Below are 26,875 nucleotides of genomic sequence, written 5' to 3' on the forward strand. Positions count from 1 at the left end.
TTTCCATTTCCTCTCTGCCCTCCCTTTCTTCTCTGACTCCCCTACTCCTGCCCCATGGCCAGCTCTTTTATCCCAGGCGCTTTTCATCAGCTTGCAGAGCCCTTTGCTTGTCATCATCCTCCCACAGTCTGTGTTCTGAAGAGACACGCTAAGGCACCCGCCAAAGTGCTTCTCTTAGCATCTCTGTATAATAGGAGCTTTTCCATTTTCAAGGTCACACATAATCCACAATATTGCATGGGAAGCTTAGCTTGCTGTATCGTCCAAATGTAGTGACAAATGCTTGTGAGTAAAAACTTATAGAGATATAGGTGAGTAAAAACCTATTGAGACATTGCTGAATGTCTGTCACAAGGGAATAGTGATAGAAATGTAGCCGTGTTAGTCTGGTGTAGCTGAAGCAAAATACAGGACTATGTAGCACTTTAAAGACTAACAAGATGGTTTATTAGATGACGAGCTTTCGTGGGCCACTGAGGAAGTGGGTCTGGCCCACGAAAGCTCATCATCTAATAAACCATCTTTTTAGTCTTTAAAGTGCTACATAGTCCTGTATTTTGCTTCTGTCACAAGGGAAGATTGTGTTTCAGCCCTAGACAAGTCCAGGTGAATGCAAGCATCTATTTCCAGGTTATTCACCTATCAGGAATGTAACAAGAATAGGCCTGGAGTCCAGCTCAGGAAATCACCTCCTAGCTCTGACCCTAACCTTGCTGTGTCCTTGGGGAAACCGAGGCACCAAGGGCCAAATGTGCAGAAGTACTCAGCACACTAGAGCTGCCATTGAGAGTAATGGGACACTTCTGATAATCTTGTCATTTATTTAGATGCCTACGTGGGCACTCTTTTGAAATCTGGGCTGTTCTAATCCAATGCTTGCAAAAGTGGCAATTAAGTCTGAGTTTGAACTGTCGGGTGCCCAACTTGGGACCTGCTTTTCACAGCTGCTGAGCCCCACAGCTCCCATTGCCTCTGACTGGACACGTGGGTGCTCAGCACTTCGCAAAAGCAGGCTCTTGGTGTCAAGCTAACATCTAGGACCTCAGCACCACACTCAGTGGCTACTTTTGGAAAATATTTAGAAAAGTGCAGCTAGTGCCATTTCTTTACCTCACAGGGGCACTGCAGACAGTCACCATAAAATGCTATAACACACTGTAGTAATTAATTACATCTGAAGACATAGTTAATTATTATCATTAATATGGTGCTGCATTATCCTGGTCCCTGTGGAAGCCCCTTGCCCCTTGTGCCCACTCCCATCATATAACTGCCAAGAAAATGCAAGTCTTGAGCACAGGGGAGTGCATAAACTACTATGTCCTAATGCCCTCAAGGGAATCAATTACCCAAAAAGTGGCATAGAGGAATCAGGGCACAGCCTTTATTCTGTGGAGCTGGCCAGGATCATGCAGCATACACTCCTGCTTCACACTAGTTTGCTGGAGCAGGTCTTGTGACTCTTACAGCAAAATCTCACCCAGAACCACCCCCAGGGATGCCCTAGCTACATGACATTCCTAGCTCAGGGCAAAAGCCACAACCTGTCTGTAAGACATGAGAGTTTGCAGCAGTTCTCTGTGGTCTCTCTCGCTCTCTCTCTCACCCATATCATCAGACACTGCTGGCCTACACGCACCGTAAATGGGTTAAACAATCTATTAAATGGTAGTTAATGAGACCAGATAGTACCCTGGCAACCTGGCCAGAACTGCTGAGCTCACACAAAGAGAAGAGTAAATGGGGAAAGAATCAGGAGGAAAACATGGCCTTTTTGCCATGGGTAGAAACTAAACTAGGCGCAGAAAAGTCTCTCTCCTTACGCTGTTCTTTTTTTTGCCAACAGCCCGGAGAGAGAATTTTTGAGAAGGAGTGAAATAGAGTAGCGTGAATGTAGGAGAAAATGAAAGACAGAAAAGCAAAAGAAAGATGAAGGATTGATACTTACGATCTGAGCTGAAGTCATCCACTAAAATGATCTCCTGAATAAGATTGGCAGGGGTGCGGTTCATAACACTGCAGGAATCCAAGAAGGAAAGACGTACCTCATCATTATTAAACAAAAGCTTTCACTTGTACTGTCTGTAACCTGAGTAGGGTGACCCGATGTCCTGATTTTATAGGGACAGTCCCACTATTCAGGGCTTTGTCTTATATAGTCACCTATTATCCCCACCCATCCTGATTTTTCACACTTGATTTGTCACATCTTGAATACTGCGTACAGATGTGGTTGCCTCATTTCAAAAAAGATATATTGGCTTTGGAAAAGGTTCAGAAAAGGGAAACAAAAATGAGTAGGGGGTTTGGAATGGGTCCCATATGAAAAGAGATTAAAAAGACTGGGATTTCATTTTAGAAAAGAGGAGACTAAGGGAGGATATGATAAAGGTTTATAAAATCATTACAGATATGGAGAAAGTGAATAAGGAAAAGTTATTACTTGTTTCCATAACATAAGAACTAGGGGTCACCAAATGAAATTAATAGGTAGCAGATTTAAAAACAAACAAAAGGAAGTTTTTCTTTACCCTGCACACAATCAACCTATGGAACTCCTTGCCAGCAGAGATTGTGAGACCAGGAATTTAACAGGGTTCTAAAAAGAACTAGATAAATTTTTGGAGGCTAGGTCCATCAGTGGCTATTAGCCAGGATGGGTAGGAATGGTGTCCTTAGTTTCTGTTTGTCAGAGGCTGGAAATGGATGACAGGTGAGGGATCACATGATGATTACCTGTTTCTGTTCACTCCCTCTGGGGCATCTGGCATTGGCCACTGTTGGAAGACAGGATACTGGGCTAGATGGACCTTTAGTCTGACTCAATATGGCCCTTCTTATGTTCTTCAAGACCTTGTGTAGCTCCAGTCCAAACTATGTTGTGAATCTTGTTCCTTATGTCTCCCTTTATTTGTTTTTCTCTGTCAACAATGCAGGCAACACCAACCACTTTGCTTCCTCTGCCCACTCAGATCTTTGTGCCATCTTTCATAATGCCCCCCAAGTATGGAACAAACTCCCCATCTTCAATGGGACTACTCACGTGTTTCAAGCTAAGCACCTGCTCAAGTACTTTGCTGGATCAGGGCCATAAAGAGGAGAACAATGTGACATTATTATTAAAAAACCCCACCACCCTTAGGCTAACAGTCTACAGTGGCACTGGCTTTTTTTACTGCTCTCTCCCCCTTCAAACACATAACTGCTTTGCTGTTCGCTTCCTCATCCCCCTCTATCTCAGTGTTATGTTTCCACATGCTTGCCCATGAATATTTGTGTTTCAGCTTATATTTCCCTAGCTGTCTCAGCCTGCATTTTTTTCTATGCCAGCTCTCATTTTCTGCATCTGGTTCATATTTCAACCCACTCTGGGTCCCTTAGCATTACTCTTCTATTTTCTCTGATGACTGCAACTTCTCCCAAATTACTGTCATTTGCAAGTTTCATATGCAGGACCACTCTGTGCTTTGTGTAGTAATTCACACCTGTACAAAGTGAGAGTAAAATACTCCCAAATCAAAATGGTACTATTTTGTACCCTCTCTTCATAGGTGTCAGTGACCACAAACAGAAAGGGAATGGAGATTAGGCAGTGGAGAAAACATTTAACAAGACTGGTCTAACCCACCTATCTAAATCGTCCCTCCTCCTCTTCAACCTTGCCTCTGCATGAGTTGATCCCACCTCTGCTGAAATCCTTGTCCTTGCCTTTTCCTCCTCTCATCTTTATGATCACAACTTCTTCAACAGTGTTGTCAACAGTGCAATAGGAAACACACACATCACACCCTTTTCATCAACACTTCCACTGATTTCCCTCCCCATTAGACGTACTGTGATCTAGTACAGCGGGCTATGGACCTCTGGCTACTGGGCTGCAGTGGCTCTGGGGCTGGGGCGTGTCCTGCCCCACCTCTCAGCCAACAGCACTGGGCAGAGGTGGGGTTTCCATCTGGCTGTGGACCAGAGCTTCCCTGCGCAGTGGGAGGCCATGCAGAGCTGCTCCACATGGCCCTCCTGCAGTGCAGGGAAGCGCTCTTCCACGGCTGGAGGAGACTCTACCCCTGGCTGGTGCTGGTTGGCTGAGAGCAGGGCCAGCCCACAACATTCTGGCACCTGAAACAGGGAGCTCAAATGACGCCCCCATGCCCCCTCGATGCACGAGCAGCAGACACAATTTTCTACACTCTGGGTCCTAATGGTGCCCCCCCCCCCAGTCTGGCACCTGAGGCGGCTGCCTCAGTTTGCCTCATGGTAAGGCCAGCCCTGGCTGAGAGGCGGGGCAGGACACACCTTTCCCAACAGCCGTGGTGGGAGGGGAAGTGCTGGGCGGTGTATCCCAGCCCTGGCCCCCAGAGCCACCGCCATAAAGGCAGCAGCTCAGGGCTAAGTGAGGGTGGCGAGGCAGGCACTACGGGCTCTAGGGGTGGGGATAATATTGAGAGCTTTGGAGACTGGGAGCAGTGGGGCTCTGGAAACAGGAGGCTGGTACTAGGGGGTGTGGTGGGGGGGGTTCTAAGAGGTGTGGGGATGGCACTGAAGTATTTGGGATGGGGGGCTGGCACTGGGGGGCTCTGAGGGAGGGAGGCTGGCACTTGGGGGATTGGGTGCAGGGGACTCGGGTCAGTGGCTGGCACTGGGAAGTAATGGAGGGCTGGGGAGCCCTCGAGATTAGGAAGCTCAGCTTCTGGCAAACTGGTAATGTTTTATTTGCATATTTGCATATTCATCACTTGAATAATAAATATACAAATATGTAAATAAAATGTTACCAGTCCACCTAAAGTTTGTGAATGGGTTTGCCAGTCCCTGGTATCAGAAAGGTTGGGAACCACTGGTCTAGTAGACTGTGCACAGAATGGGAGTCAGGAATGCCTGAGTTCTAATTCCAATTCTGCAACTAACCTATTGTGTGGCCTCTGGCAAGACACTTAATTTCTCTGTCTCTAATTTTCTTCAAAATGGCGATTATAACACTTCTGATATTTCCCTTGTGTAGATAACAGGGAATAATATTTCTCTTCCCAACAAGACTTCCATGAAAATTAGTTAACGTTAATTCATTAATTCATTAATAAATTAACGTTATGAAAGGTGTTATACAAGCTAAGCATTATTACTATTCCATAATCCAGTTTTAAATTTCCCCCTGTGTGTGAAACATGGAGCAATTTTACTTTGCATCCCCCATGTATTTCTTGGTTCTCTACTCATATCTTTTTGCCCCCCTTTTTAATCAGCATCATCTTCTCTCTGCCTCATCATGTACATATGTATCAGCAATACTGATGTGAGAGTCTTCTCCTTGGCAGATCTGACCATCTATATAATAGGGATGTCAGCATGTACTCGTCTAGGCTTATTGGTTAATCTTGTCGACTACATGAATTTTCTCTCCCCCCCCCGTATCAGAGGCAGCAAGGTGTGTGTGTGGGGGGGGGGGAACAGGAGTCATGCTGGGGGGAGCCAGCTTAAAAGGCACTGGCTCTGGTGCCGCCTGTCCCCCTGCCCCCATGCTGCTGCCTCTATCAGAGGCAGCTGTGTGGTGTGGGGCCAGGGGAAGCTGCTGCAACGCAGCCTCTGTCCGCAGCAGACCCGAGCTCCCTGCAGACAGAGGTTGCTCTGTGGCAGGTGGAGCTGCCTCTGTCCATGGGGAGCTTGGGCCCCCCATGGATAGGGACTGCTGCCATCCTGCACTGCTAACTCTATATGGGTATGTCTACACTACCCCGCTAGTTCGAACTACCGGGGGTAATGTAGTCATCCGCACTTGCAAATGAAGCCCGGGATTTGAATTTCCCGGGCTTCATTTGCATGAAACCGGCCGGCGCCATTTTTAAATGCCGGCTAGTTCGAACCCCGTGCCGCGTGGCTACACGCGGCACGGAGTAGCTAGTTTGGATTAGGCTTCTAATCCAAACTAGCTGTACGCCTCGTGGAAGCCTAATCCGAACTAGCTACTCCGTGCCACGTGTAGCCGCGCGGCACGGGGTTCGAACTAGCCGGCATTTAAAAATGGTGCCGGCCAGCTTCATGCAAATGAAGCCCGGGAAATTCAAATCCCAGGCTTCATTTGCAAGTGCGGATGTCTACATTACCCCCGCTAGTTCGAACTAGCAGGGTAGTGTAGACATACCCTATCAGAGGCAGCAGCACAGGGCAGCAGGCAGCTGGTCTATACAGGGAGCTGGTTTTTAAACTGGCTCCCCTCGTGGACCGGCTCCTGCCTGGCACCCTGCACTGCTGCCTCTGATACACAGGCAGCAGTGTGGGAAGGCAGGGGGCCCCCTAGGAGTGGGGCCGGACTCACTGGGTGTCCCTCCCTGCCTCTGGGGACTGTAGAATAGTCGAGTAACCAATAAGAATTCACGTGGTTACTCTATTGTTCAATTACCCGATATCTAACATCTCTACTATATAACCTTCTTTCTTATCTCTCTCTGGCTCACAGACGCTCCATTTCATTTCATATCTCACCAGAAAATACATCCCTTTCCTCTTTGCTTTGAATTTCTCTTTTATCTGCCCTCATTTATTTTCTTGCCAAAGCATATTGTGATGCAGCTTACATGAAAGATGCCACTCAACATATATTTGTATTATACATCATTGTTTCCACCAGAATTTATGCCATCACGTTACATAGGCACTGAACTACTGACAGCCCTTTTGCCTGACAAAGCAAAAATACACTGAGAAATGGTATCCACACACCCTAACAATCAGTAAATAAAACCCAGACACCACAGCTGTTGTTTTCCCTCCATATAAGGCCTCATTGCACCAGCAGGAGTGGCTGGTAATTTCACTTAATGACTAGCAAGGCAGAGATGCCAAGCAGGCAAACAGTCCATGAGTGACAGCTGTTTTCTGCAGAGCAGGGTATGTCAAGTGAGAAAGCAGTTCATGAGTGACAGCTGTCTCCTGAAGAGCAACAGATGTCAAGCAGGCCAGTGGTTCAGGGGTGACAAATATCTCCTGCAGCTGAAAGAACACCAGCAGGCAAGCTATTTGAGATGCTACTTTAATAGCTGCTGGCATCCAGACTATTTCTAATTCTTTCTGCATTCCCTCTTATTTAGTCTCTTGTTTGGTCTCAGGCATCAGACTTTATCCTCCTCTTACAGCTGAAAACAGATCCTGGTGGCCTAAACACGTTGCATGTCTTGAGCCAGCAGCATTTGCCTGCTAAACAAATCACAAGGCCATACACAGAACAGTCTTTATGCTAGGACGTTTAGGAAGATATACCAGCTGTACCACAGATTCACGTGAATCTGTGTTAGTGCCGAAGGGATCCCCTGTGCAGACAATTTTTAACCGATGTGGTAAAAATGCTTCTAGCTGTGGGAGGCTTGTCTACAGGAGGGCTCCCACCAGTCCTCACGCAGGCTCAACTGAACCAGTGGTACCACCCTGGTGTAGTTCTTCTAAAATTCCTTAGCATAAAGCTGAAATTTTCACAAATGGCCACCATTTTGGATACCCAGCTTGAGATACATGGGGCCTGTTTTTCAGAGGTTTTGAGCATCCACAGCTCCCATGGACTTCAATTGCAGGTGCAGGTTCTCAGCACCTCTGAAAATCAGGCCTACGACAGGAAGATGGGGAACCCAAACCAGTGGCTGGTTTTGCAGATTCTAATTCTCGTAACTTCTAAACCTGTACCTCTCTGTCTTAGGATTCTCCTGCGAGCTCTAACACCATGGTTTGTGGGCATCTAAGAACCTAGACTGGGGTGGGCAATAATTTTTGACTGGGGGCACTTCAGAAATTTCTGAAATGGCCCTGGGAAGCACGGAAGGGGCGGGGTCAGGACAGTTTCATGCTTCCCCACCCACAGACCCTACTTGGTGTGGGGGTGGGGGAGCACACAAAGTCTTTGCACTCCCCAAAGAGAACTAACAGCTGGCGATTCCCTCTAGATACCTGTGTCCCTGGCGATGGGAGGAGACTTGACATTGTCCCTCCTGCTGTCCCCACATCAGTCAGGGCCTGGACAGGGGGATCACGTGAAGTCTCTCACTCCCTGGCCCGCCCTGCAAGGGAGCATTGCATTCAGAGTCAACCACCAGCTGAGCAGCAGCTGGCAGTTGACTTTAAGTGCTGAGCCACTTGCAGGGCAGGAGGAGACTTCACACATTCCTCCAACCCCAAGGCCCTGATTGGCCTGGGGCCACGGGAGCACACAAAGTCTCCTCCTGCCCTGACCTCATCCCGCAAGGAGCGTGTGGCACTTAGAAGCACCGCACCCCTCGCAGGGCGGGAAGAGACTTTGCACGGTCCCCCGGCCCCAGGCAAATCAGGATTTGGGGGTAGCAGGGAGCATGCAAAGTCTCCTCCCACCCTACCAGGAGCATGTGGCACTTCTAAGCACCACACACTTCTTGCAAGGCAGGGGCAGGGCGGGAGGAGACTTCGCGCTCTTTCCCCTGCTCCCTGGCCCTGATTGGCCTGGAGGTGGGGGGAGCAGTAGGGCCTCTGCGGGCTGGATCAACTCACTTGGTGGGCTGGATCCAACCCAGGGAGGCCCTTTTGCCTACCCTGACACTTCTGCTACATAATCAGCAGAATGCCAGTGCTTTTCCCCGAGAAGCAGCATGACTCCAATCAAATCTGTTCATTCTCTGAACAATGACTCTGTAGAACTCACGTTATGGTTCAAATCAAAAGTAACCAAGAGGTAAAAAGGCAAAAACATGTATTAACGCAACACACACCGGCCTCTAGAAATCAGGTGTCCCTGTCTGGGAAGAGACTTAGAAAGCCACCCTTCTATGAGGCCACCTCTAGCACACTTGAAAGAATCTTGTTTTTTTATTCACAAAGCAAACTTCTGCAAGCCCTGATGTCCCAGTAAGAGAAGAACTAGTGCTGCTAATGAATGTCCCATCCCTGCTAAAGGTACCCTCAGCTCAATCTTCCAGATGAGTTGTTTTGGGGTTTTTTTTTGCCCAGCCTCTACAGGAGACGATGGCTTTTCCCTGACCTGGGTGCATGCTTCAGGGAGCCTTGGAGTGAGCATTTGATATTTCAGAGAGGGCAGAAGGTTCAGTCTCTGGAAAAATAAACAATGAGCCCACAAAAGCTCGTGATACCATCTACATGTTTCGTTAGTCTATAAAGTGCTACCAGATCATTTGTTGTTTTTTTCTGTGACAGACCAACTCGGCTACCCCCTGAAGCTCCTGGAAAAATAAAGGTAGCAAACCTGTCTGCGTTCTGCAGCAATGAAAGAGAATGGGGGAAAAAAGGAACTGGTGCAAATATTTCTTTGCTGTATGAATAGCTGCAGATATTTTCACACTGCCCTGTTTGGGGCTATTCCCACACTCAGAGCCACCCACCTGATGCACCTGTTTGCTTTTGACTATAACTGTGGCTAGGGGAGAGAATCACATACACTTGCGGAATGGGGTGCTTCTACTTGGTAGAGGCCATGCACACAACCCTAGCAAGGGATATGTCAGAGACTCAGGCACTGTTCCACCATGTGAGTGATTCCAAATGTGATATCAGGCTCCATCAGATTCCAAAGCCATCGCCTTTCACTTCAGTCACAGACATGCCATCTGTGCCCCTCCCACTGTCATGAAATGTAGTCTCCTGCTAGACCCCATTATTACAATATAAAACCCAGGTAGGACCTAGCTGCTGACTCTTCCCTGAGACTTCCCATTTTCCACCCCACTCCTTTATCTCCCACCTGAAAGTACCTCAAGCAGTTTGTTTTCCCTTCAGTTTCCCTCACACTTCCTGTCTGGCTGCCCCTGGAAATTTTCTTCCACTGTGTTTGCAGGCCTAACCCAAACTACTCCTCTTTGCTGCTAACAATTCCCACAAGCTGCCAGTGTCACTGCTCCCTGGCACACAGTTCCCTGCATGACCCTGGCACATCTGGCCAACCTCCTGTTCTCTTGCTGGTCGCCGAGCTCATAGCCAGATCAAAAACCACCGGTGGAGGATGGGGGAGAGCAGCACCGCATCTGGGGACTTTTCCACCTTGTCTCCCTACTGCCAGAAGCCATTTCAGATCCCTGGACCAGCACCCAAAGAGTTCCCTGAAGGGTAAGAGCCATTTCTCATTCTGGTACCTACCTCTTTACTGTGCGGAGCAGGGTGGAACGAGCTTCATTGTGAAAGGTGATGATGATGCTGGTTGCTGGCAGGTCTGCATCATAGTGCACAGAGGCACATCTGAAACACAGGAGGGCAAACATTCAAACCAGATACAATGCACAGCAGCCCTGTGTGCAAGATGCCAGTGTGCCACATGGGATGGCATCAGAGTACAGCAAGCTCACCAGAGAAGCCTCTGCTGGGAGCTTTGGGGTTAAAAAGGATAATAGGATCAAATTTCAGACACTATTAAAAAGAAAGAGACCCTGATGGTTCTGCAGCCTGACTAATAACACTGGGAATGAGTGGGCTCTAGTGGTTCGAGTAAGGGACTGGTTATTAGGAGTCGTGGATTTGCCACTGACTTGCTGTATGATCTTGAGCAAGTCACTTAAAGTTTGTTTCCCCCTGTGCAGAACTGGGATAATAAGTATCTGTGTCGGAATGTATTCTTGGGTCCACACCCTACACACTACTGTAATGGTCGTTGTATAAGCAGGCATGTAAGACATCATTTGAAAACTCATAATTTCCTGAACATCATTGTCTTGATAAAATATATGTGGCCACAATGTAAGCCAGGCCTGGGGAAAACAAGCCCCACGGGCCGGATCCAGCCAACCAAGCCACCAGATCTGGCCCACAAAGGTAGCGGGGAGCCCCAGATTGCCCCGTAGCCCCATGCACCGTGCAGAAATGAGGCTGCAGGACTCTGTTTCTGTTTTGAAACAAGAGGGAAGGGGGGAAGTTTTAGGAGATGCCCTACCCCCAGCACATTCCCATTGGCAATTTTCTGCCAGAAACTGGCCAATGGGAGCTGCTTGTTGAACTAACAGGCAGCTAAAAAGAATCACACTCCCCCTCCTGGGCTCAGTTATTCATGAAGCACATGGCCAGGAAGGCAGGCTGGTTGGCTGGGAAACATTTTAAGCTCTGCAGGCAGGCAGGCTAGGTTGGCAGCTGATAAATCTCTTGGCCACAGCCTGCTTCTGGCACCCCAGCCCTTTCCTGCCCCAACTCTCTGCCCCCCACTCAACATACCAAATCCTCTGTCCCCCTCTTACACCCATCCCCCCTCCCATATCTGGCTTCCCAATCTCCTGCCCCAGATCACAATCCCCTCCTACCCTAGGTCACATCCCAAACCCCTGCACTCCAGTCCCCTGCCCTAGGTCACAACCGCCTGCCTCATTCCAACTCCCTCCCAGACTCCAATCTCCCTCCTGCACCCCAGTCCCTTACCCCGAGCTCCCTTCTGCACCCAACCCCCATCCCAGACCTCGCATCTCCTCCATTAATACCATGGAACAGTGCAGCACTCGACCACTTTCCAAAATCTTGGAGTGGCGCCCCATCAAAAATTATTGCCCACCCCGATGTAAGCTATAGGATTCCACTGAATGGTGTTATTAACACAAATTCCAAACTAAGGGCTAAGTCTACATTATAAAATTAAGTGGACCTAAATTATGTCAACATACAGCCACGGCAGTAAAAATCACTTTTGCATGTCCACATTAGGCTCCTTGTGTCAGTGGTGCATGTCCTCACGGGGGCTATGTCTATACTGCACTGGTTTTGCGCAAGAAACGTGCAAATGAGGCTAAATAACCCCAAGCCTCATTTGCATAATTAATGAGCAACCGTTTTTTGCGCAAGAGGCTTTTGCACAAAAAGGAGCTGTCTAAATTGCTACTTCTTGTGCAAAATCTCCCTCTTGTGCAAGAGCCGTCCTTCCGCATTTTTTTCAGGAAGAATAGCTCTTGTGCAAGAAGTGGTTTTTGTGCCTCATTTGCACATTTCTTGCACAAAACCACTGCAGTATAGACATAGCCTCAGATTGCTTGTACTAATTTAACCGATAGTGTGGGGCATTGTTGAATGGCTTTTGAAAGGTCGCAACAGTCAATGTAAGTTAATGACCTGGATGAGGGGCTGGATTGCACCCTCAGCAAGTTTGCGGATGACACTAAGCTAGGGGGAGAGGTAGATACGCTTCAGGGCAGAGATGGGGTCCAGAGTGACTTAGACAAATTGGAGGATTAGGCCACAAATCTGATGAGGTTCAACAAGGACAAGTGCAGAGTAGCCAAGAAGGCTAATGGCATATTAGTGTGCATTAGGAGGAGCATTGCCAGCTGATCCAAGGAAGTGATTATTCCCCTTTATTCGCCTCTGGTGAGGCCACATCTGGAGTATTGTGTCCAGTTCTGGGCCCCTCACTACAAAAAGGATGTGGACACATTGGAGAGGGTCCAGTGGAGGGCAACCAAAATGATTACGGGACTGGAGCATATGACCTATGAGGAGAGGCTGAGAGAGTTGGGTCTGTTCAGTCTGAAGAAACGAAGAGTGAGGGGGGATTTGATAGCAGCCTTCAACTTCCTGAAGGGAGGTTCCAAGGAGGATGGGGAAAGGCTGTTCTCAGTAGTGACAGATGGCAGAACAAGGAGCAATGGTCTCAAGTTGTGGTGGGAGAGGACCAGGTTGGAAATTAGGAAAAACTATTTCACTAGGAGAGTGGTGAAGCACTGGAATGGGTTGCCTAGGGAAGTAGTGGAGTCTCCATCCCTCGAGGTGTTTAACTCTCGGCTTGACAAAGCCCTGGCCGGGTTGATTTAGCTGGGATTGGTCCTGCCTAGAGCAGGGGGCTGGACTTGATGACCTTCTGAGATCTCTTCCAGCTCTATGGTTCTATGATCCTATGATAAGCAATGTAATGTCTATACTAACACAGCATCGACCTAATTACATTGACCTAAGCACGACCTCTCTTGCAGAGGTGGATTTATTAAGTCGGTGTAGGGGATGAGTTACATTGGTAGTGTAGACTCTTAGGGTATGTCTACACTGCAAAGTTAATTTGAAATAACAGCCGTTATTTTGAATTAACTTTAATAGCGTCTATACATGCAAACCGCTATTTTGAAATTAATTCGAAATAGTGGTTTCGAATTACTTTGAATTTGGTAAACCTTAATTTGGTAAGCGCTTAATTCGAATTTGGTAAACCTCATTCTAAGAGAAGTAACGCCAAATTCGAAATAGCTATTTCAAATTAAGTGTTGTGTAGACACTTAATTCGAAATAGGGGGCCTCCAGCCCTTCCCAGAGGGCCCTGGTGGCCACTCTGGGCACAACCAGGAAAACTTACTCTCCTCTCCCCCAGCCTTGGAGCCATTAAAGAGGTAGACCCTGGCCACAGTGCATGTGCCAGCTCCAAGCCTGCCAGCCCAGAGCCAACAGTGGCCACCGGGGCCCCGACCTAGTGGCCCCAAAACATGAGCCAGCAAGCCACTGGCTGCCAGCCCTCCGCCGCTCCCCAGGAGCCTGACAGGGGCTGGAGAAGGCAGGCGCCTTCCTGGTCCAGGGTTGAGATCATGGACCTTATTCAGGTTTGGGGAGGATGCCCCCAATGTCCATGATCTCCACACTAGAGGGAGGAATGCGGCCTTCTATGGCAGGATAGCTGCCAGCCTGGCCACCAAAGGCCACATGCGAACCCAGGAGCAGGTATGCATGAAAATCAAATTGGTCCAGCAAGACCCCCAACCCTGAGCCCTGAGCTTCCCCTTCTTCCCCTTTCTTCTCCCTTCCAGCTCCCTCCTCCCGGGTTTCCCCCTCCCTTCTCCCACCTCCTTTTCCCAGTCTCCCCAGAGGTTCATCTCCCCCCCCCCAGTTTTGTTCAATAAACCCAGTTTCTATTTTTGAACAGACGTGTCTTTTGTTTGACATCAGGAAGGAGGCCTAGGGAGGAGTAAGTGGAAGGACATGAGGGAGGAATGGGGCATGAGCCCTTGGTGGGGAGGACCGGGGTGGCTCTGAGAGCTCCTCGGGGTAGACGCTCTCCTGCAGGGCCTCTTGGATCCTGACAGCCCCCCAATGGACCCCTTGGATGGCAGCCTGCAGCAAGTGCACCCGGGCTGATGGCAACGACCCCACAAGACGCACCGGCGTGCTCAGGGGCAGCTCTGGCGCCATGTGGCCGAGTGCTATGGTGTCCCGAGTGCGGGCACTCAGGGCACGCCAAGACAGGACTGCTTTGCTGTCCCTCATCGAGGTAGACAAGCAAGTGGGGAACCCTGAGAACTGTCTGTCCAGGGTAGGGGTAGGGTCCCTTTAAACACAGAGCTCAGTTAGCCTCAGGCAGTAGCCCCACACACTAAGACCTAACCTGATGCCCTGCTGGCACTACTTCCGGCAAAGCCTTAACTTCGGTTCAGGGTCCACTCAGTGTGGACACACTATTTCGAAATAGCAAAACACTATTTCAAAATAGTTTTTGTGTATAGATGCGTTATTTCTAATTAGCTTAATTCAAATTAACTATTTCAAATTAAGTTAACTCGAATTAGCGCTATAGTGTAGACATACCCTTACAGAGTTAGGCTAACCTAAGCTGCCTTATGTCACCTGACTCACTAGTGTAGACCAAGGCTCAGGTTGGGAAACTGATCTGTCTCAAACAAAGGAATGTGCATCTGTTTAATTTGCATTTAAGCAGTAAACAGTCATCAAGCAGGAAGGGGAGACAAAGGAAACTCAAACAGGGGTGAGGAAAAAACAGCAGGGAACATCTATCCATACAGATGTTGTGCCTCCTTGTGCCCACCTGTAAGAGGACTGACATTATAAAAAGGAGGGACAAACACCCCAAGCTACCCACCTTCTCTACTCCCTGCCCATCACATTCGTAGCACCAGAAGTGACAAAAGAAGCATGTGTTGAACTGTGAGAGAAGGGATCCTGATCTAAGAAGTTTGGTCAGTAGGACTACTAAAAGCATATGGTGAGACACTGCTGGAATCTGATATAGTTTTTAAGTTAGGCACCAGTAGCATTTTTAATTTTATTTTCTTGTAATCATTTTCTGATGTTTATGCCTTATTGATTGTATTCACTTAAAATCTCTTGCTTTGTAGTTAATAAACTTGCTTAATGCATTGTGTTTAAAGTGTTTGGGAAACTCCATTGGGGTGGCTCATTATGTGCAAATTATTGCTGTTAAAGAAATAATAGACTTTATATAAATTTGTATTGCTCAGGAGAGGGCTGGGATGGGCAGTATAGGACACATACTTCTGGGGGTAAATCTAGGACCTGGAGTGTGTTGGGCTTACCCTGCAGTGTAACCCAGGCTGGTAAATGCAAAGCTATGGCTGGCTGGCTGGTTGGCTGCACCACATGCACTGACATAGCTAGGAATGACCTGCATGTGGAGGCTGTTTGTAAGCAGTCCATGCTAGAGGCTACAGCAGCCAAGCATTGTAAAGGGCACACTTGGGGTACGTCTAGACTACAGGCTTTTGTCAACAGAAATTTTGTCAACAGATACTGTCGACAAAGCTTCTGTCGACAAAGAGCATCTAGACTACATCCAGTTCCGTCAACAAAGCAAGCCGCTTTGTCGACATGACAGTGTAGATGCAAAGGACAGTGTAGATGCAATAATGCCTTCTGTCGACAGAACTCTGTCGACAAAAGGAGTTATTCCTTGTAGAATGAGGTTTACAGACGTCGTTATGTCGACAGAACTCAGCAGCAGTGTAGACGCAGGTATAGTTTTGTCGACAAAAGTTCACTTTTGTTGACAAAACCCTGTAGTCTAGATAGACACACCCTAGGTTAGAGGGCAGGAGTGACTCAGCTACTCATTAGTCTGGACTGTACCCTGGTAGGTCACACGGCATAGCTGGGAGGTTTCAATGGGTAGGGTTTGTAAAGCATTTTGAGATCTTTGGATCCCAGACTCTACAAAAGTAAAATCGCTATTTGTTAAAGATCTGCCCATGAGCAGTAGCTTCCATTCAACCACTAATCTCTCTGCTTGGCAATGGAAAATGATTCTCCCATACTACCAGGAGAATGCCAGGATCAAAATACTTAGGCTTCATCTACACTGCAGGGTTTTTGCGCAAGAAGCCTTTTGTGGAAGAGCTCTTCCGCAAAAACTTTGTGCGCAAAAGAGTATCCAGACCTCAAAGCGCATTGCAAAAGCAATGTATTTTTGCACAAGAGAGCATCCACACTGCATGGACGCTCTTGTGCAAGAAAGCTATGATTGCCATTCACAGAATGGCCATCAAAGCACCTGTGCTTTTGCCAATAGGGGTTTCTTGTGCACAAACCCCTCTAGAGCGTCTAAACCTGCCTTTTGTGCAAGAGCTGTAGCACAAAAAGGAGTTATTCCTCGTGGGGAGAGGAATAACTCTACCGGAAAAAGCCCTCTGTTCTGCCGATTTACTTGCGCAAAAACATGCCTGAGGTGTGGATGCTCTGCCGGATTTTGCGCAAAAACGCAAATCTTGCAGTGTAGATGTAGCCTTAGTGAGAACACAATGTTGTTAAATGGAAAGTTGTATAGAAATTGGAGTTTCACTAGAAGACAGCATCAAATCTGAAACCACACAAAAATTCTAGGAGAGGAGGAGTTTAAATTTAATCTGGCTTTACTGCCACAGCAGACACACAAATCTATTTACTCACAAAGAGCCCAGTGTGAAATTTGTGCCAGGGTTTCTTATATCCCAGATGAATAAGGATTCATTCCCATGACTCCTAGTATCTATTTTCTCCTGAAGTTCACCATGTCTGTTTTGTTCGTAGCCTTTGAACTCAGCTTGGTTTGTGCCAGAATTCCAGTCGGGTGTTTTGATGTGGAATGTGTAGCTATTTATAGTAGTTACAAATAAAATGTTGAGATGGGAAAAAGCAAGGAATTTGAACATCTGAATTATATACCAACTGCACTGCTAATGCAAAGCAGTGATAATATGCTCTTCCTAAGCTCTTTCCTTATTAATGGCGGGTATTTATCAAAGTCTGAAGGAACCCCTTCTCCCCAACTTCCCTCCTCACCCAGGCCCTTGCAACAACCATTTCTTCAAGCCAGAAGACTCTCCGTTAAGTTCAATCGGGGCTCTCATTTCCTTCTTGCATCTGAGCATGCTGCAGCCATACTATTCCCAGCCAGTGCTAATGTATTAGCAATAGACAGCTCTCCCGGATCTTCCTCTTTTCGGTCATTGTAAAGGGGTCTGTATAGGGGTCCATACCCCTCTCTGGGCTCTCGGCCCCTCCCCCCACCTTCTTTAGTCAATCACACACCCACCAGGGATGAGTTGAATGCCTTTACTGTACAGGCCATGCTCTCAGTCTGCATTAACTGACGCACCTCCGCGCCTCTATTACCTCCCCTCGCCTCCTCGCTTCAGGGCGGGGAGTAGGGGGACCCGGGCTTGCCCTCACCTCCAGGTCCCAGCCCAGGGCCCTGGGGAAGGGGAGATGTCATTCTCTCCTCTTCCTGTGATCAGTGGGGACACCACCCGAAACTCACTGACCCACGGGCCAGTAGCCCTGCCCTGGGCTCCTTCCTACTCACCCTCTTAAGCGCCCAGGCTAGCGCTTCACAGCCCGAACGCACCTTCTGACGGCCGCTCTCCCGCAGTTACACCCCGTCCCCCGGAGCCCAGTCCCTCCCCCTGACCGGAGGGTGGCCGGTTTTAAATCCGGCACTCCTGGGTCGGCGCTTCCCCCGAGCGTGCCCACGCCTTCTCCTCATCTCCCCACCCATTGACATCAAGGGCGGGGTCTCTCGCAGAGCTTACAGCCGCTCCTGCGCCTGCACCGGCCACAGCGCCTTTTCCCCAGCAGCTTCCCCCTCTGGCGGCGCATCCCAGGCCGCGTTAGCAACGCCCATGGCCCTGGCGCTGCCGCCGCTGGCGTTCCCCAGATGAGCCGGCGCTCCCTGGCTCTCCCTGCTTCGTGGAGCCCCCAGGCGGGGGGGTGCGGAGTCCGCCAACTCCATCACAGTCATGCATCAAGATTTCATAAAACTATTAGGTCATGATACTACCTCCTCTATTAAAAGTTCTAGAATTTTCTTTGCTGCCAGCAAAATTGTTACAGACTGTAAGATTCACCCCCTCAGCCATCATGAGGCCACAAATCCTGGATCCAGCTTCTGCCAAGTTCTGAGAATGACAGATTTGGGCTGATCTGCTCCTCAACAGCCGTTGCCCTCCAAGTTTGTGGCAATGACAAACATCGGCCAATTCAGACTCTGATCAAATTCCCATCTTCAGGACTGGGGCCTGACATTTTTTGTTAATCAAGGCCACATTTAGACTGAATCCACCCCAGGACATAGGGGAATTAATTGGCTCCTTCCCATGACTTATTACCTCTATTTTTATTACAGCATTTATTATCATTATTTTATGACTGTTACTAAACTGTTGCCATTCTTTCCTCTCACATTCATTACTATTGTTTATGATTATTCTAAGTGGTAACTATTTTTTTCCTTATAGAATTTTATCACTGTGACAGTGGCTTATTACAGCAATTTTCAGGAATATAAAGAAGCCCTGATCAAGACAAAGTGGAAGACTTGTGACCAGGCAGGAGACATATTGTGTCTATTATTGCTTTAAAATAACTCAGATGGTTTTTATTAAGGGCTATTAAGGTGACAAGATGTGGACAAGTACAGAGATTTTTATATGCTTATTTGGAAAGGGGTTCCCAGATCTTCAGCAAATTTCAGAGAGATCTGGGCTCTCACAGACTCATAGACTTTAAGGTCAGAAGGGACCATTATGATCATCTAGTCTGACCCCCCCTTACTACAGAATAGAATAATTTAGTCTCTTTTATCCAAAGGATCCCTACATGATTGAAAAACCGTACAAACTATGGGCTACAAGTTCAGGCTTGTCTCAGCTCTTCTCGTGTGCCTGAGGAAAGAGGAGAATCATAGGAGCCCTTCTGACCTGTGATCTTTAAGGCAGCCTGGAGCTAGTTCATCTCTTGGCACACGCAAGAGCAGAGTCAGGGATCTTCTAACTTGGAGAATGTGGAATGAGCTCCAGGGAGTGTTCCATTAGCTCAGGGTTGCCACCGCATAGCACAGCCTGATATGCCCCATTCTGACCCAGCATGCCTCCAGGATCACCACTGCACTGGAGGGGACAGCCGGGAACCTACTCGGACTTGATGCCCTTGGGATGTGTCTATATTGCACCTGGGAGTTGTGATTCCCAGCTCAGGTAGACTTGAACTAGCTCAGCTCAAGCTAGTGCCTAAAAACAGCACTGTGGATGGGGCAGTGGGATAGTGATAGCTCAGGCTAGCTGCCTAAGCTTGGATCCAGGGTGCTGGCTGGGCAGCTCGTCCGGGTTGCCACCAGAGCTGCAATATCCCCCATGCTATTTTAGGTACCAGATTGAGCTGTACTGTGTTAGGCAGCATCTGCGTTCCACGCCAAAGGATCATTTTAGAAGTGGACAGAATGGGTCTATTTCTATCCCATCATCAAACATACAATCAAAGCACTGTGTTACACAGCAGGGTGGAAGGTATTATCTACATGTCGGATCATTGTAACAGTTTACGACAGCGAAGATATTAATGGTTTGAGGAGAATATTAGTCAGCAGACTGAATTTCTCCACAGTGAAATAAAGCCAAGAGTGTGGGTGTTCTGCAAAAATGTATGAAAAATTTATGGTGTGACTAGTAAATAAATGTGTTGGTCTTGTCTTAACCCCATCTGCATGCCTCCAAACTGTGTGGAAAGGCAGTCTCTCACTGCTTCAAAAAAACTGCAAGCCAGAGCCAATAAAGGCATGACAGAGAGGTTTGCGAGGGAAGAAGTGCAGATCTAGACTAACAGATGGGTTGCAGGTCAAGATATGGAAGTTCATTGAGACGTGCGTGTGAGGAGCCTGAAAGGAGAGTTGCAGGTTGGGCAATTGGAGTTGCAATGACTGGGCTGTGCAGGGCTGAAATGATAAGCTGGAGCTGTAGGTCTGCGTTAAGGCTCTTGGCACAACATGACAATGGGAGTGGTGGCAGGGCTGGAGTAGCGGGATTCTGTGCATTCACTGAGAACCCCCAATACCCTGTTGGAGAAACAGAAAGCTAAATGAATGGAGATCCTCCCAATGCACACAAACTGTTCTTCACTAACAGGGCATGGCAACACAGGGATGTCGGGGTAACGGGAACCAAGGGGCCTCAGTATAAAAAGGCAGCCTGGCCCCTGGTTTTGAACCAGGGTAGTGTGGTACCTGTAATGCCTAGTGTCCCGAATAGGCCGGTCACTGCTGAGTTTTTCACTCTCCAGCTGGTTGAAAGCATGTTGTCGGTATGGGTCTTCGCCAGCCTTCAGCAGCTTAGAGGACAGGTAAGCCTTTTCATCAAAGCCCCTCAGGCTGCTCTTCTCTGCTTGGGGGGCTCTGGTCACCTAGAACAGATGAAAGGGTCAGAGCATGTAAGAGCGGAGCAGACTAGCTTGTCAGAAGTAAATTCAGTGAGACACAATTGCACACGCAGTCATGTCACGGAGAGTATTTCTATATGAGGAGCAGCGAGGGGTGATTCTCAGCTTGAGGAGACAGACCTGTGCTTGCAGACAAAAACACAGAGCACAGCACAACAGACTGGAGAGGCTAATCGCCCTGAACATGTGCTTAGCATTTCAGACGTGTACAGATTCCGGGCAGCCAGTTGCACTGCCGTAGCTTCATTTTATTAGTAGCATGCTAGGTGAGTCAGAGCTCACATGAGTATGTCTCCTCAAGCTGGGTCTCATCTCCAAGTGCACGTACTCCTACTGCACCCTGGCAGATGCACACATACCATGGTGATGAGCCCCATGTAAGAACCTGAACAGAAGTCTTGTCAACACTATGACTCAGAATTGACATATCAACAACACTTCCCACTTGGGTTGAAAATAGTTTGGCTGCTAGTGTAGACGGGGCCAAATCACGTTTAGTACCTATTACATAACCTGTCTGCCTGGAAGCTCTCCCTGCTCACAGGGGAGATGGTTTTGCTAGCAGGTTCCAGCTGACACGGTCGAAGAAAAACATTTGTTGAAGTAGGTGAGGAAACCCGTTGATAAGACAGTTGTCAATAATGGCTGCTACATTTACATGAAGTGACTGTAATGCTGGGATTCAGGGTCTAAAATTCCCTTCTCTCTGTTCATGGAGCAGATTTCACCTCTTTCTCTATTAGGGATGTGAAGAATTGGACGCAGGCAGGGGGCTGGCGCAGCCCTCACCTATACTGGGCCCCATCTGGTGTGCCATGGGCAGCGGTGCTCCAGCCCAACCAGAGCAGCCCCATCTGTGGCGGGCCATGCCCAGCCAAAGCAGTGCCACAGTGGGATGTGCTCTAGCTCGGCCAGAGCTGCTCCCTCCCACAGCAGGCCTGTCCCAGTGTGCCGCAGGCAGGGGTGCTCCAGCCCAGCCGGAGCAGCCGCTGCCCACGGTGGGAGTGGCCCCTCCAGCCCAGCAGCAGCTCCCCCCACCTGTCCTCATGTAAACAGTTAAAGATGATGTTTAACAGTTAACTATTAAATGGGATTTTACATCCCTATTCTCTATGCAGCAATCTTAGTTATTTTATGGCCCTCCTTACCATAGGAAATCTCACAATCTTCAACAGCACCCATGCAAGCACAGAGGAAGTCGGTTGCAAAGCAGGGAATTGAACTTCTGTCTCCTGAGTCCTAGGCCAGAGCCTTTATCATTGAGCCATGTTCCTTCACAGTATGTAAAAGTTTTTTGGTTTTAATACAATGTACATATTTAAATTGGCTTGCTTTGCCATGACTGTAGATTACACACTTACATGTCCCACACAGTGCAGTATCCACATTTGACAACTACGAATAGAGACACTGGAAGTGAGGCAAGATAAGGACACAGCCTTAGCCCCCACCTCCCACTGAAATACATTGGAGGACACCGATTTTTAGTTGAAGAGACCAAACACTGGTGAAATATTTGCTTAAAACCACAAAGGGACGATTGGTGTCTGTGCAACATAAGGGCTATGTCTACAGCCGTTTTTGCGCAAAAACTTGTGGAGCACGCACACTACAAGCCCGTTCTTGCGCAGGAAAAAGTACAGTAAAATGTCAGAACACAGGGCTTTTTGTGCAAGAGTTATTCCTCTCCCCATGAGGAATAAGTCTTTTTGCACAAGAGCTCTTGCGCAAAAAGGCATATGTGGATGGCTAAAATGGCCATCAGAGCTTTCTTGCGCAAGAGAGCATCCACACTGCCATAGACACTCTTGCACAAAAGCACATGGCAGTGTGGACACGCTCTTGCACAAGAACTTTTTGTGCAAGAACTCTTGCACAAAAAGTTCTTGCACAAGAAGCCTGCAGTGTAGACATAGCCAAGGATTTTAAGAACCAGAACAAATGGCACACAGCAGCAGAGTCTGACAGCATAAGCCATGCCAGGCACACCTAGAGTTAATGGGCAAACAGACGTCTCTGCTTCTGTGTGAAGAAGTGATGGAGATCTGTAGGATCCCAGCTCTGTGTGGGAAACACAGAAGGGAGGAGTCTATGGCAACATTCCCATTGTCTCCTAATCCCACAGAGGTGAGTGGTCCACATATCCTGAGGCCCCTGTGTACACTAATTCTGATTTCCTCAGTGGTAGTATTGATCAGGTTTCTCCTTCGGCAATGTGACTCCCTTTTAGAAGGTTTCTGAAAGCAACAGCTTCTGGAGTAGTCGGTAGTGGCACAGCTATTGCATGAATTGGGCTGCCATACTGGTGGGATGGGAAACAGCAGAGATCTAAAATATCTCCAGATCCTGGAGGATGCTGAAGATTTAGGCAGCCAAATTTCCTGCCATTTCCAAAGAGAGGCAATCCCAAGATTTCAGCCTGTCCTGCAAGAGTTAGGTGATTGGGCAACATGATGATAAATGAAATTCAGTGTGGACAAGTGCAAGGTAATGAACAGTGAAAAGGACCAATTGAATTACTCATGCACTCCGCTAGATTCTAAATGGTCTATGACAGCTCAGGATAAGGACCTGAACCGCACCTGTGGACCACTCGAGGAAACCCTGCACTCAATATGCAGAGCTGGGAAAACGAAGCAACATATTAGGGTATATGAAGGATGAGCCAGAGAATACTGATACTACTGAAATGCCACATAATTAATGTAATTTTTGTCAAACCAGTCTCCAGAAGGATATACAGTTTGAATGTCTCTAGTCAGGCATTCTCTGGTCTGTCAACATCCGTGGTCTGGCATGATTTTAGTTAGCTAGATGCCCATTTCTCATGGATGTGACCAAGTTTCCCGCAGTCCCAAAAAGTTTGTTTACAGCCACTGGTCTTGGCTTTAGGTATTCTGTGCTGTTATTCAATTCTAATATACCCCTAAATGTCCTCTAACAGCCCAGTAAGCAGTAATGCTGCTAGACAATATAGACCTCCTGTGGTTTGGTAAATTCTCTGGTTCAGCATTGGTCAGGTCCCAAGGGTGCCAGACTAGAGAGATTCAACCTGTAGTAGCGACAGAAAACGTTCAGAGATAGATGACAAAAATTATTACAGGGTTGAGGAGAAGTTACAAAGATTAGGACTATTTAGTTTGGAAAGGAGAGGAAAACAAGGAATGCTAAAGCAAAGGTCAATCAGTTTCTCAGATTTCCTTCTCTCATACTACAAGAGCAAGGGGATGTTTGATAATATTGAAAAGCAATGCACTTGCCAATAAAAGGAAATACTTTTGAAATGAAATGCATAGTTGCGTGGTGGAACTCATTGTCAAAAGATATAATTGCTTCCAAAAGCCTAATATGATTTAAAAAAAATATTAGGTATGTATATAGTCAGCTTCATGTCTTTATTCTCCAGCACTAATCTCACGCTCTTGGATTTTAAATGCTAGAAAGAAAGTTTTTACTAGTCATAAAAACATAGATTTTTTTTTTCTTTTTTAAATTTCCATTCCTATTAGGGTTGGTAAATCTCACAAACTCCCCAAGAACATAGCTTATGTTCCCGGCACAAGCTGTCTGAGCATGTCTCTTTAAATGTTCTGCAATCACTCCATGTCCCTCCAAGAGTTAGTTTTACACTTCCAAGCCCTGGGAGAGTAACAGCTGCTTTTATTCTCTAGAATAATAGATGCAAGAACATTGCACATGCTTCTGGCAGTAGTAGCAACCATTTCAGAGCCATTTACTTTAAGGATAAATGGCTACAGCTAACTCATCCAGAAATTATGGGCCTCATATTATTACTTTTTAAATATATTGTACAAATAAAAACATTTTGAATGTTTTTAGCCAAAATTGTTTCCAGTTTTCCGTCCTCAGTCAGTATCTTTTTATCCCCAACATAACGGTAAGAGTCTGATTATGTATTCTTGCACAACCAAAACTTCTGGGGAAATGAATAGGTGTTCTCCTCTCCCACCAACTTCAGTAGGAGCAGAAGCAGATCCTAAATTAGTAAGATCAGAAAACCCCATTGAAATATAATTACATTTGACTTCATTCGTCACCCCCAACTTAAAATGAACACTGAAGCAAAATCCGGAGGTTCCAATATTATTTGCATAATACTTTACATTGTTTCATATGGCCTTCCCTTAGTACCTCTTGAGGCTCACCACCTGTTAACACACAGACAGAGTGGAAGGTTCGCGTTTCCCCTTTCCAAATCATAGCTTGGCTTTGAAACTGACATGCTAGACTCTGTCTATTCTGTTTTTATTATAAACATTTGAAGTCAATTTAGAACTGATAATTGTCAGTGCTGGAGACTGAACGTATGTCTCCACTGCACACACAATCTTGGGAACTTGTGTTTTCAAGCCTGCACTTGTGCATCCACACTGCAGTGGAAATTCAGGCCTCACAACCATACTGACATGTCCATATTGCACTCCAAAGGCCAGAATCAGAACTTCAGCTCTATGAGTGTTTACTATCTTCTCCTAAGGTTTCTAGTGTCCTCTGCTGAAGACCCTCCACAGTGAGTGGTCAGAGAACGTGCCCACGGAAACTGGCTGCAATAGTTTTGGGTGGTACTAGACCACAATCTGAGGATGTAAAAGACTAGCTGACTAGTCAACTATCCGATAAGCATTTGCTTATAGGATAGTATTTTGACTTGACTAGTCGATATTGCCCCCCCACACACACACTTTGCTGCCTCTATAAGCCGCGGGTCAGCTGTGCGGTGGCTGCCCCTTTAAGATGCTGCTTGTGCGCCTTTCAAAGGAGCAGTTGTGGAGCCCAGGATCAGCTGGGGACTCCCCGCAGCACTTCCCCAGAACCCGAGATCAGTTAGGGAGTCCCCAGCTGACACAGGGTTCCAGGGAAGTGCTGCATGGAACCTGGGGTCAGCTGGGGACTCCCCAGCCGATCCTGGGTTCCGGGGAAGTGCCACACAGAACCCGGGGTCAGCTGGGGACTCCTCAGCTGACACCAGGCTCCTAGCCGCATGCAGTGCAGCATGGAGCCCAGGGTCAGCGGGGGACTATGAGTCCCCCGCTGATCCTGGGCTCTATGGCTTTGAAATGCACAAGAGCCCCCGCTGGGGACTCTTGTACATTTCAAAGCAAGCACTCGCGTGCAGCCCGGAATCAGCAGAACTTCCCACTGGCCCCGGGCTGTATGCGGAGTTCCTCATTCTTCCTTTGAAATAGTAGGGGCTCTTGTACATTTCAAAGGAGGAATGAGGAAATGCCTATCGACTAGTTGCTGGAAATTCCATCGACTAGTCAATTAACCGCATTTTAACATCCTTACCACAATCACATCCAGCTGAACCATTTTGTGTCTGCACACTCCCTGTACCAGAGCCAACATGGAGCCCACCCTGCTGGAAGAACATCTCCCTCTCATGCTCTCAATTCTACTTTAGGACATAGGTGAAACATCTGCAACCTGCTGATGAGTATTTTGGTGGCAGTTTTTGAACCTCATGGAGGAAGATAAGGACATACCTGCTGTGAACCAGGTGATGCTGCTCATGCCTGTGGTAATATTAACTGCAGATTCCCCACCACCACCTCAATGTCGACCAGCATTTCTATATAAGGGACACCAGCACAGATAGGGGAATCCTATCTGGGCCTGGAATGACCAATAGTGTGTTCAGAACTTTCTCTCGGGAGGTTTGTGATCAGCTTGTCACTACCTTCCAATGTCAGGATACCCACACAAGAGAGGCTATATCCCTCCAGAAATGGTTTGCATATAGCCATCTAGAAGCTGGCTGCCCCAGACAGCTACAGCTCTGTGGCTGGCCAGTTTGGAACTGACAAATCAGCTGTGCGGCTCCTGTGGCAGAAGTTTGTGAGGTAATTTACACAAAAGGGGAGATCATTACACACATTCCTGAAATAACTGCTGGCGTTGAGAGACTGGGCTTTCCAGACTGCATTGGGGAGGCTGATGGGATTCATGTGCCCATGTTCTTTTGGTAGTGGGCAGTCTATCAAACACAAAGGGTGCTACTTCCTCATTATGCAGGCCCCAGTGGACTACATGGGCAGATTCATGGACCCTCACATAGGATGCACTGGTAGGATGCACAATGCCAGGGTGTTCCAGAAATGGGCCCTTTACCTCCATGGAGAAGCTGGGACATTATTTCCACTGAATGACATTGTTACAAGTGCAGTCACTGTCCCCACTGTTATGAAACCATGCCCTGAATTCAGAAGACCCGGCAAAAGAAAGTTCAGTTACACACACAACAGCTGTAGGATGGCAGTGGAATGTGCACTTGGCACATTAAATCCTGTTGGCAGTGCCTTCAAAACTGTTTGGATGCCAGTGTTACAGCGTTTGCATTACTGTGGCTTGCTGCGCCCTACACATTCTGCACTTGGTGCTCCCCGCTTGTGAGGAGAAGGGGGACTCACTTCACCAGCAGAGGATCCAGGACACTGCTGGATTTCTGAAC

The 26,875-nt window shown here is 47.7% G+C and overlaps 1 protein-coding gene across 1 annotated transcript in view; it reads right to left on the minus strand.

The window, feature by feature from the left end:
* Positions 1-26,875, minus strand: part of GALNT16 (polypeptide N-acetylgalactosaminyltransferase 16) — a 125,831-nt gene that overhangs the window by 34,883 nt on the left and 64,073 nt on the right. Inside the window, exons 2-4 of the mRNA XM_014577129.3 lie at positions 20,192-20,367; positions 10,099-10,197; positions 1,949-2,016 (exon numbers count right to left, since the gene is read on the minus strand). Of these exons, the coding sequence (XP_014432615.2) occupies positions 1,949-2,016; positions 10,099-10,197; positions 20,192-20,367 (343 nt within the window). The remainder of the gene's footprint in view (positions 1-1,948; positions 2,017-10,098; positions 10,198-20,191; positions 20,368-26,875) is intronic.

The sequence above is a fragment of the Pelodiscus sinensis genome, chromosome 4 (genome assembly GCF_049634645.1).
Source record: "Pelodiscus sinensis isolate JC-2024 chromosome 4, ASM4963464v1, whole genome shotgun sequence".
In the NCBI taxonomy this organism is placed as follows: domain Eukaryota; kingdom Metazoa; phylum Chordata; order Testudines; family Trionychidae; genus Pelodiscus; species Pelodiscus sinensis.